At 31.8% G+C, this 12,649-nt stretch overlaps 1 protein-coding gene across 3 annotated transcripts in view; it reads right to left on the reverse strand.

Moving 5' to 3' along the window:
• LOC139529102 (DNA replication ATP-dependent helicase/nuclease DNA2-like) overlaps nt 1-12,649 on the reverse strand; it is a 233,316-nt gene that overhangs the window by 25,179 nt on the left and 195,488 nt on the right. For 2 of the 3 annotated variants that reach the window (XM_071325376.1, XM_071325377.1), the window contains 3 exons: nt 8,415-8,501; nt 6,739-6,913; nt 139-231 (listed from right to left, as the gene is read on the reverse strand). In XM_071325376.1, coding sequence (XP_071181477.1) covers nt 139-231; nt 6,739-6,913; nt 8,415-8,501 — 355 coding nt within the window. The remainder of the gene's footprint in view (nt 1-138; nt 232-6,738; nt 6,914-8,414; nt 8,502-12,649) is intronic. The other variant, XM_071325378.1, reaches the window with a different exon arrangement.

Below are 12,649 nucleotides of genomic sequence, written 5' to 3' on the forward strand. Positions count from 1 at the left end.
TGGGCAAGGTGAGCTAAAAATTAAGAGAAACTCATTTCATATGATTTTAAATGTGAAAGCCCTATTAATTAAAGCACAATATACAGTATTGGATATGATTATAAGTTCAACAAGAAACTTTTGATGCTCAAGCCATACCTTAAGACATGTACTGACAAGTTTTTGTACAATTTTACTCTCGCCAAAATTAACAACCATACCAGAATTATCTTTAGACTCCCCTGCTTGCACCTGTAAAAATACATATTCATGTAACAAAAATTCTAAATCTTTTGTAAATTTTAAGTTTGAGAAATAGTTAAATATTGGAGGACACTGGGTAAAATATTTTTTGGGGTCGCCAAAGGTTCCAAACACCTAAATCAAATAATTTCAATAACTAGCAGAGGACTAAACCTCGTGTTTTGATTTAAATGTTGAATACTTTAATTTTCTTTTTTATTCTGATGTACCTGCATTTACTCATTCTATTTAAAAAAAATCCTCACTGGAAGGCCTCTGATAGACTGAGTGAGCGTAAAATCACTATTATTGATAGCCAATGACAAACAAGTTAATGGTAAAAGATTCAGTATTAATACATATGTGTTGCAGTTGTCTACCCTGTTATGAAAATGATTCTTTCATTGATTACAATTCAGTATCTTAATGTAATATGTTGACAGTATTTATATTGTCTATGGCTATAGGTAGTTGTACATGTGACATCCTAATCGTAATCTATGTAAAAGTTTTAAAGGTTTAAAATAAAATAGACTTTGAATACAGGAGCATGGCCCTACAACAGCGCATTACGTTTGTGTAAATTCATCCTACATTTGCACGAAAAAAATATGTTTTTGCACGACAAAACACATAACGTTAGTGCAAAATTTACCTGTTAAAAAGTTACTACATTTGTAGTCCTTGAACCTCAAACTAATTGCAACAGAAAATGTTTTAGATGTAATCTATAACATTAAGCCCCAAATATACACAGAAAAAAGTCCCAAACAAGAATGTGTCCCCAGTACATGGATGCCCCACTCGCACTATCATTTTCTATGTTCAGTGGACCGTGAAATTGGGATCAAAACTCTTATTTGGCATTAAAAATAGAAAGATCATATCATAAGGAACATGTCTTCTAAGTTTCAAGTTGATTGGACTTCAACTTCATCAAAAACTACCTTGACCAAAAACTTTAACCTGATCGGATGAAAGGAAGGACGAACAAAGCCACAGACCAGAAAACATAATGCCCCTCTACTATCTTAGGTGGGGCATAAAAATCTTTCTTATGGAAATTAACATTGGAAAGGGAGATAACTCAGTAAAAATGGGTCTATTTTTGTCAGTTTTTGGTTGATTTTCTTAAAATTTATGTGAAATATGATACTTTGATGGGGTTATAAGTTAATATTTGACTATATTATAAAATGTTCTGCTCAAGAATGTACAAAACCAAAGTGTTATTGGTTTTTTAAATTTTTTTTGCACATTTTCCATTAAAGACATTGCAAATTTATGGCTTTGTGACCAATTTGAAAAAATAATATGAATATTTGGTATTGTTTATATCTGTAAATTATATTTGTTCAGCATCTACCTTGTTTAAAGAAAATTTATACTACAAAAAGAAGAATATATGCTTAATTGTTTTTATTCAATTTGAGATTCTTTACCTTGACATGTTGAAAAATCTAATAAATGGTCAACAAATGAATTATGAAATCTAGGTTGTTGCTTGATAAAAGATATGAAAACATCTTTAGAGTTGTTTGTTATACTCTAAAGATGGCTAAAATATCAAGAATCAATACATTCTGTTGAACCTGGGAACAGTATACCTAACGGGAAATGAATCTGATACGCTTTTCAGTGTAAAATTGAAAAAATCTCGGACTCCCCGAGACTTCCCGTTATTTATGGATTTCGGTAGCATCTGACTGAAAAAATATTGGAATTACTCAATAAATAAACCACATAATATTCGTAGATAAATACAATTTTTATCATTTAGAAGATATATATATTTTGTCATATAAAATTACTACAATAAAAGTTTGATTTATTTGATGTGAAGTGTTTTATTATAGTTTGGGAATTTGTAAATCATTTTTTATTACCTTGTTTGCATTCTGCACAGTTCTGTGATGAACTGCTTGCGATTTTAACAAATTTGAAGTGACAGAATACAAGTTTGATACACTAGCATCACTATAAAACTAGTTTGAATGACATTTTATTGATATTATCTAAATATCCGAAATTTTTTAGGATAATAGTGAGTCCGTTTTAAACACATGTCTGTTTCCGTTATTTATCTTTATTCACGATGGCACGACAATAAAATCGACTACAATCAGGAATTGTCAAGTCCCGTCAATATATATGTTCCTGGTTGAACAGAAGCAGTTAAGGGGGCTCCTGGGTATAAATCAATTTTTTTTTCTAATATATAGGATTTCGCTATATTTTTTTATAAATGAACTTCATCCTATACTTAATAGAACCAGGTGCTCCGCAGGGCGCAGCTTTATACGACCGCAGAGGTCGAACCCTGAACAGTTGGGGCAAGTATGGACAAAACATTCAAGCGTGATACAGCTCTGAATTTGGATTGTGATCAAATTTTTGACATTACATGGTTTTTTTTTACACAAAACAAATGTCAAGATTTTGCAAATCAATTAAAGATTTCTTCTTCAAACTTTTTAAATCTAAAATTAAATAGTTGACACAGCATAGGTTTCTGACACAGAATGAATGTGATCTAATGAACTTAAAAGGTTTTTTTTGCCTTTGAGCAATTCACTATGCTGTTGAATATTAATCCTCTCAAAAAAATGTTTGAAGAAATTTTCTTTTTATTTATGAAATCTGAAATGAGAAAAATTTAAACCCCCCCACCCCCTTTTTTTTCACATCCCCGTTTCCCTTTTTCCAAAACTGATATCAATTCAAATTTCTAATGGAGTTTGCAACAATAACTACACTTTTAAATACATCATAACATATTAAAATGTAAAATAAAGTGCTTGTTATCACTGAATGGTAAAGATTGGTTGGTAGTAAAAGTGAATATACATTGTTTATTGTATAAAACAATAAAAAAAACTTCATCAGCAACATTTTATATTGGCAAATTTCCAATGAAGTTATTTACATAAAGTTATTGGCAAATAAAAATAGAAAATGACATCATAGTCATGTCTGGCAAATGTCCAACATACATTATCTAAAAACATTTTAGATAAGATAAGGAAGAAAAGCTTCATCAGCAACATTTTATATTGGCAAATTTCCAATGAAGTTATTTACATAAAGTTGTTGGCAAATAAAAATAGAAAATGACATCATAGTCATGTCTGGCAAATTTCCAACATATATCATCAACTACTATTCTATACAAAGAAAGATAACTCCAATTGAAAATTAATTGCTATTGCACAATATTGTGCAATTAGATATTTCTTGCTATTGTGCAATACTGTGCAATTGAAAATTTCTTGCTATTGCACAATACTTGATATGGAATCCTGATTTGGACCAACTTGAAAACTGGGCCCATAATCAAAGTACATATTTAGATAAAGCATATCAAATAAGCCCAAGAATTTAATTTTTGTTAAAATCAAACTTAGTTTAATTTTGGACCCTTTGGACCTTAATGTAGACCAATTTGAAAACTGGACCAAAAATTAAGAATCTACATACACAGTTAGATTTGGCATATCAAAGAACCAATTTATTCAATTTTTGATGAAATCAAACAAAGTTTAATTTTGGACCCCCATTTGGACCAACTTGAAAACTAGGCCAATAATTAAAAATCTAAGTACATTTTTAAATTCAGCATATCAAAGAACCCCAAGGATTCAATTTTTGTTAAAATCAAACTAAGTTTAATTTTGGACCCTTTGGACCTTAATGTAGACCAATTTGAAAACGGGACCAAAAATTAAGAATCTACATACATAGTTAGATTCGGCATATCAAAGAACCCCAATTATTCAATTTTTGATGAAATCTCACAAAGTTCAATTTTGGACCCTTTGGGCCCCTTATTCCTAAACTGTTAGGACCAAAACTCCCAAAATCAAACCCAACCTTCCTTTTATGGTCATAAACCTTGTGTTTAAATTTCATAGATTTCTATTTACTTATACTAAAGTTATGGTGCAAAAACCAAAAATAATGCTTATTTGGGCCCCTTTTTGGCCCCTAATTCATAAACTGTTGTGACCTCAACTCCAAAAATCAATCCCAACCTTCCTTTAGTGGTCATAAACCTTGTGTTAAAATTTCATTGAATTCTGTTCACTTATACTAAAGTTATTGTGCGAAAACCAAGAATAATGCTTATTTGGGCCCTTTTTTGGCCCTTAATTCCTAAACTGTTGGAACCAAAACTCCCAAAATCAATTCCAACTTCCTTTTGTGGTCATAAACCTTGTGTCAAAATTTCATAGATTTCTATTCACTTAAACTAAAGTTATAGTGCGAAAACCAAGAAAATGCTTATTTGGGCCCTTTTTGGCCCCTAATTCCTAAAATGTTGGGACCAAAACTCCCAAAATCAATCCCAACCTTCCTTTTGTGGTCATAAACCTTGTGTTTAAATTTCATTGATTTCTATTCACTTTTACTAAAGTTAGAGTGCGAAAACTAAAAGTATTCGGACGACGACGACCCCAACGTGATAGCAATATACGACCAAAAAATTAAAATTTTTGCGGTCGTATAAAAATGAAATAAAAAACAAGAATGTGTCCACAGTACACGGATGCCCCACTCCCACTTTCATTTTCTATGTTTAGTGGACCGTGAAATTGGGGTCAAAAGTCTAATTTGGCTTTAAAATTAAAAAGATCATATCATAAGCAACAAGTTTACTAAGTTTCAAGTTGATTGGACTTCAGCTTCATCAAAAACTACCTTGACCAAAAACTTAAACCTGAAACTCCCACTTTCATTTTCTATGTTCAGTGGACAGTGAAATTGGGATCAAAAGTTTAATTTGGCTTAAAATTAGAAAGATCATATCATAAGCAACAAGTGTACTAAGTTTCAAGTTGATTGGACTTCAGCTTCATCAAAAACTACCTTGACCAAAAACTTTAACCTGAAACTCCCACTGTCATTTTCTATGTTCAGTGGACCGTGAAATTGGGGTCAAAAGTCTAATTTGGCTTTAAAATTAAAAAGATCATATCATAAGCAACAAGTGTACTTAGTTTCAAATTGATTAGACTTCAGCTTCATCAAAAACTACCTTGACCAAAAACTTTAACCTGAACAGACGCATAGACGGATGGACGAACGGAAGCACAGATGGACGGACGAACGGAGCCACAGACCAGAAAACATAATGCCCCTCTACTATCGTAGGTGGGGCATAAAAATATAAGTCACCAATGAGTAAAAAAGATATTTGAAATTTAATGCCAAAAAATGGCATTTTTGCACCAAAAGGAGATAATTTGGAGCTTTTTCAACGATATAAACATTTAAAAAGTCATCTGGGGCCAATCTGAATCGATTTTTTTGGTTGATTTTTGTACCTTATCATAAAGTAATAACTAATAGTGTAATAAATAAAATTTGTAATTAAAAAATAATGGTTTAATTTTTTGCTGAAATTTTTGTACCCACGAGCCTCCTTAAGTTATAATTTTGTACCAAATTTTATTGATATTTCTGCTTTTTTTTTGCAGAGTTATCTCCCTTATCAATGTAAATCTCCATAGGAACATTAAAATTAGTTTTCATCAAGTTAGATTTTATGGGACTTTTTTCTGTGTATATTTGTGATATAATGATAATGATTAAAACTTAAAAATCTTCTGTTGCAATCACTTCAAGTTTAGGGTCAAATGTATGCTAGATTGACTGGACTATTGCGCTGATTTAAACATAAATGTATGAAAAATAAATCTATAACATGTCTATATAATTTTCATTCATTTGTATATCATTCTATTCTACTATATTAATAATAGTGCAGTGCAAGTGTATGGTGGATACATCACTCTTCTGTAATAATTCGATTTTTCTAATAGAATGGATTTGAGTAGGCATTCGTATTTTCCCGCAAAAAATGTTAATAATCCATGCATAGTTATCGTTCCTTAAGATTGCAAACGTTCTTGAAATATTCTTCCGCATGTGTGTGCATAGATATTAAGGATTTTTCACTTATATGTACATACATATATCAAAACATTTTAATATTATCAATTTATCTTCTTTAAAAAGTATTTGATGAGTATTCATTGAAGAAATGAATTTATAACAAACGATAAGGAATGTTAGTTTACACTTGACAACGTCTACGTATTCATCATGTTTATAGATCTGTTAAAAACCCAAAACGAATATTACGTAATGGAAGTCTAGGCGATAGCAATACACCAGAATGCCCTCACGGTCATCAGCTGTAAAAAGTAGTAAAATGTTCATGCAGAAGGATATACTTAAGAGTATACAAAATGCCTTTAATTTGAGAGTTAAAGTCCCATTACTCTGGAATGAAAAATCAGAAAAATTTGAAATAAGAAAAAGTGGGTTACTTTATTATCTCAATAATTGTGTCTACAATTTTCATATGACACTGTTACATATCTAGAAATGTAAGTTAAAACTTTAAACACAATCTAGCTTATAGAAAATTTAACCGACTGTCTGAATTTTATAGCAAAGGTCTTTTACAAATTTAAATTTAATTCATTTTAAGACTGTAGAATATGCCTTTACCCCTGAAGTATCTATAAAGATGGTAGCTTTGTATGGGGTGTCCTTGAATACTTGATTTAACCAAATTTCTGAAATATGATCAGTGTCCATCTGTAATTGACCACTAGCTACTGCATCACAACCACACTGCAACAATCCATCATACACCAGAACATTACTCAGTGCCATAATCTGCCTAAAGACAATAAATATAAAGGATTAATAGACCACTTTCGAGTTTGTCCTTCACAGGAAAAAAACTCCTCAATTATGCACCCCTTTATGATGTCATTTACCAGATAGAGGGTATATATATATTCCTGCACTATTCACGTTCATCAAGTGTCTTAGTGATCATCATTGTGCAGGATAAACCAGAAATAATGTTTGTTCTGTAGGTATTTAATCATAATTCCCTAATAACAGCAGGTCTGATTGTTAATTATGAGAATTCAATTTGCCAAATAATTCATGCAATATAGCATCCTAGTTTTCTAACCACTTGCTCAACATGGGAACAGAAGTCACACAGCCCCTATACACCTGAATGATGTTAACTAAAACCAAAGTTTTTGACGGAAATGCATCGAACTCATAAGTTATCTATTGATTTTTATTACTTTTGTTTATGAGACTTCACACCAACAATACATTAACAAATTTGTTAGGGTTCTGGGAAACCCAGTGTCCTGCCTACTTTTGCTGTTAGTCTCAGGCTAAACAAATATGGGGAAAAAATTACAAAAAAATTTCCTCTAAAAACTATCTTGTGAATGTAAGAAGCTTCTGTTCGATTTTTGTAAAAATCCAGGATGATTTATGAATTTAACTGGAAGAAAAACATTTATAAGTAATATACCAAAACAGAGGAAATACGTTTTTACAAAAAATCCTTCTAGATAGTAGATACAAGCTTCTGTCCAAGTTTGGTACTAGCCATGACTAATATTGATGACTATACTGAGTTATATCAGGTTGCTTAAAATGCTCTACAAAATTTCCTTCTAGAAAGTAAATACTAGCTTTTGATCATAAACAAGCTTCTGTCCAAGTTTGGTACTAGCTATGACTAGTATTGATGACTATATTTAGACAATATACGCAGTGTCTTGAAATATGAAATTTATTTGTACGAGGCTTAGAAACGGGGGAAATGCGAGGTTCTACCGAGCTTTTCCCCTGTTTCGTGCCGAATACAAATAAATTTCATATTTCAAGACACTATACTTATATTGTTTTTATACTGAAATCAATAAAAAAATTAAAAAAAAAATTAAAAAATATGTAACGAATATTGTTAAAAAAGTGTTTGGAATTTCCCTCTTGGGGTTCCATTTGGGGGTATTTCCCTATGACCGTAGTCCAGGCTGTAAGACATTGACATTTTAATGAATTAAACAGGAAAAATGAACTTAATTAATAACATTCAATAAACATGGTATATAAATTACGAATTTGAAGACATAACAAGTTTAAATTCATAAAAGTTTGACCATTCAATTTGTTACTACACGCTGTCATGGTTGTGACGTGACGTTGTTGATGAAATACAGTAGTTCTGGTAAGTAGGCAGGGCTTAAAGGTTAGTTGAGGTCATTGACGTATAAAGCTTACTTTTATACGTATAGCTTTATCTGTATAGTAAAATAGCTGATTGCAGTATAATGAGTTATATCAGTTTGCTTAAAATGCTTTACCTGTTCATTCTGTATTGCAGATTTAATTCACATGTACCTCCTACCCCATCTAACTTGTCAAATAAACTCAAATCCATACCTAGACCCCTACAATAAAAATATTAAACTATATAGAATAAGAAGAAGAATTGTTTATTATAGTGCAACCTGAATATAAAGTCTATCGTTACATTAAATACATAATATAAAACTTCAGCCGGCCAAATAGGCTAATGCTGCATATATATATGGCTTTTCTAATTGTTTTAAATCAAGAAATACTTGCCATTGGTAACTATTAACCTGTCCAATACTATAGACAATATTTCACCTTACATTCCATTGCATATAAGAAAATAACCATACTTGGAAGTTAACCAATCAAATTTTCACAACCTCAAGTTTCAAAAATATTATTTAGAAACATCAAATAAAATAAATGGGGAACGGTCCATGGGACACAGATGATGCCCCTGCTTGCATATCATATAAAGTTATAAAGGCACATAACTAAGAAAGGTAAAAGGGATGCTACTAAAATTTGAACATGATCTGTGCATTGTGCACAAGTTTCAAAACATTTGGTTGAGGCAAACTAAAGTTAGAGAACAGAAACTAATCTTTCAGCAATATTTCCATTTATTAGGAGGCTTTACTCTAAAAACAAATGGTGAAACACCCAAGATTTATAAGTTTATGACCAAGAATATTTGTTTACTGCGATGAAATGCAGGATTCATTTCATACAACTGTCAAACTCAATTCTACCCTTTTTAATATGCAACCAGAAGTGACATACTATGATCTTGTGGTATTACACCTTAAACGAAATACCCAAAGGATGATTAAGGCCAAGCTAGGTTTAATTTGGCCCAAAAGATTACAAAAATTTACAAAATATTGTGATAAATTGACTTTAAAGAGCAATAACTCCTAAGGGGTAAATTATCAATTTTGGTCATGCTTACTTGATCTTACTTAAGTTACTTTGCTGAACATTATTGCTGTTTACAGTTAATCTCTATCTATAAGATATTCAAGATAACAAAAAAATAAAAAATTTCCTAAAAATTAACAATTCAGGGGCAGCAACCCAACAACAGGATGCCTCATTTGTCTGAAAATTTTAGGGCAGATAGATCGTAACCTGATGAACATTGTTACCAATGTCAGTTTTGTTCTAAATGCTTATGTTTAAGAGATATATGCCAAAAACTGAATTTCCCCCCCATGTTCTAAATAAATATTTTGGCAGCCATGTAGGATGATGGGAGGAGTCTGACATAATTTAACTAAATACCTTCCCTTAATAGGATGATTTAAGCAAAGTTTGGTTTTAGTTGGCCCAGTAGTTTCAAAGGTAATTTTTATTCAAGATAACTGAAAACTGCAAAATTTCCTTAAAATTACAAATTAAGGGGCAGCAACCAAACATGCGTCTGAAAATTTCAGGGCAGATTCATCTCGACATAATATACTATTTTTTTTACCCAATATTAAATTTGCTGTAAATACTCAGGTTTTAGAGATATAAGCCAAAGTTAGAGAAAGGAAATGACAGATTAAGCAATTTTTCTAATTATAAAGGGGTATAACTCAAGAGCTGTAAAAAGCTTTTAAAGCAAGTTCCACTAACAAATTTCAAACACAATCTGTTTTTCATGATAACAATCAGTGTGTAAAAGTTTTATAACAATTCACCTATCGCCCATATTGGGTTATGCTAGGCCCATTTATGCTAATTAGCTATTGCCACGGAGACTCAGACAAACAAAGCAGAAAAGATGGCGACCGCCAAGCCTTATAGTGCGGCAAGTTTGTGTGATCTGCCAAACAATTTCCAGTTGGAGTATCTTTGAAATGTAAGCAGACTGGTTTCAAATATTTCAGCGAGGGATACATTCATATTGTCAAATAAGAGGAACTGTCCCACTTCTTTGTGATTTTTAAGAAACAGTGCCATACAAAAAAAAATTTGTTTGCTTATTTATTCATGACAATGGTTTTGTCTGTTGTAAAGGAAATACCATTTGATTTTTTAGGGTTGGGGTTGGGTATGTGGCTAGCTTTTCAATTCTTTTAGAGCTCCCCTTTTCTGTATTAATTTATCCAGAGGTCAAAAACAAGTTATATGCATCTTTCCTGTTACTTCTTTGAAAAATATATGGCAGGGAAGGATTAAACCCCCCCCCCCCCCCCCCTTTCCATCTTTTTTGGTTTTACATTGAGTCCATCATGTCTATGGGAGAGACATTTTGACTAACCGTGTGCAATGCCTCTTGAAAAATAAAATAACCTTTAGGGTAGGTACAATGTAAGCTATTTTTGAGCTTACAAAATAGGGAGGGTAGGGTAATAGGAAACGCACTAGTCCAAATAATTATGACGTCTGGCAAGGCTATTTTAATTTTTTTCAGGGACGCCTTCCTACGAGAAACGCACATTTTATTTTATTACACCATTTTTGGCATGCCCAGCCTGCCATTTGCTTTATCAAAACTCATGTGCTACCTTATTTACAATTTTCATCCTATCCCCCATGATTATTATTTATTTCGGGGTATTTTTTTTATATATTTTCATAATCTGTTATATAATTCAGGAAAGAATTAATTCAGTTTTGATCTATGATAAAACATGTTCGAAAGTTTATTATAATGAGACATTTGTGCATTTATGTTTATTTTAATTTCCAAATGTATGTTCATAATCTGGTGTAAGATGGAATCGATGCACTAAGACATATAATATGTATATTTTTATTCAAGATCTTCACATGCCATATATTTTGCACCTAATTTTGTTTTAGTTTGGAGGGGGGGACTGTTGAGGGTACATGCATGTGGACCCATATACCCTTGTGAAGGCAAACAATCAAATTGTAGGATTAACGAAGATAATCCACTAAATTATGTTGTATATATATATCCCCTTAAATATACATAATATATTGGTATATAAATATTTGAATAAGAAAAAAATAAAATATTATAAGAAAAAAAGAATAAAAGAGAAAAAGAGAAAAAAAAGAAAAGAAATAAAGGAAAAGAAAACTGTAGTGGTAGCCTTCTAAATGCCACCTGATGAGTACCCTTTGCAGGGATGAAACAGTTTTTATCTTTTACTTTAATATTATGTACTAATGTATCAATTTAAATCACTGTTTATTATATGTATAAATATGAATTTAAAATAAAAATAGAAATGAATGCATTAAATATGACTTGAACACTTTCATTATTTCATTACTGACAGTGACAGTAATTGACCATGGCCAGGAAGAGAGTGGTTTTTATAGAAATGACCATTAAAAATTTCAATCAACCAGTATTTACCAGTATTTCCTGGTATTTACCACTGGCATGGTCAATACTAGTATTGACCTCTTTTTTTGCCAACCTTGCCCCTTTTACATGTTATACATGTACATGTATTTATATATTTTGGCATGAAAATAACACATTTCATGTTTATGTATTTTATTAGTTTGAGTGGATGCTGTTCCTTATATTGTGGGCTTAATACAAGGATTAGTTCAATGGCACATGATGGGTCTTACAGAGCCACCTGCAGAATTATGCTGCACTAGTTTACCACAGCAATGGGGGAAGCCACGTGGGAAAGAGATTAAAGCTGTTCCTACTCCAAGCATGATTATTGTCAAACCAAAGATGGACAGAAAAAGAAAGCCATTGAAAAATTCATTGATTGACAATAGGTAAGAGCAAAGTAATAAGAAACATAGTGTGAAGTTAACATATTGTTTTAATGACTACCTGCTATGCAAAGGGGGAGTTAAGTGTACCTTTGTCAACTCTCTTATGTTGTTTCCATTCTCTTACTTAAGTTAGCGTCAACCAAATATTATGTACAACTTATAAACAATGCTCATTATCATAAAAGGGGCCTCAGTGGCTGAGTGGTTTAAGTAGTTACTACTGTAATCACTAGCCAGTCATCACTGAGGCTGTGAGTTTGAACCCCGCTCGTACAGGTGCACTTGACTCCAATCTAATTGACTATGATTGTCAGTTTTCCTATTGACGGTTGGTGGTTTTCTCTGGTCACTCCGGCTTCCTCTATCAATAAAATTGGCCGCCACGAAACAGCCCAAATGTGGTGCCAAAAATCAAATCATTATCACAAAACTCAGATCAAGTTTGAAACTAGGTGGTGTCACTTTTACCTTTCTTGAGTTATACCCCTTTATTGATAGAAAGATTGCGAAATCTGTTGTTTCTGTTCATAAACTTAAG

This window comes from Mytilus edulis, chromosome 6 (assembly GCF_963676685.1).
Source record: "Mytilus edulis chromosome 6, xbMytEdul2.2, whole genome shotgun sequence".
In the NCBI taxonomy this organism is placed as follows: domain Eukaryota; kingdom Metazoa; phylum Mollusca; class Bivalvia; order Mytilida; family Mytilidae; genus Mytilus; species Mytilus edulis.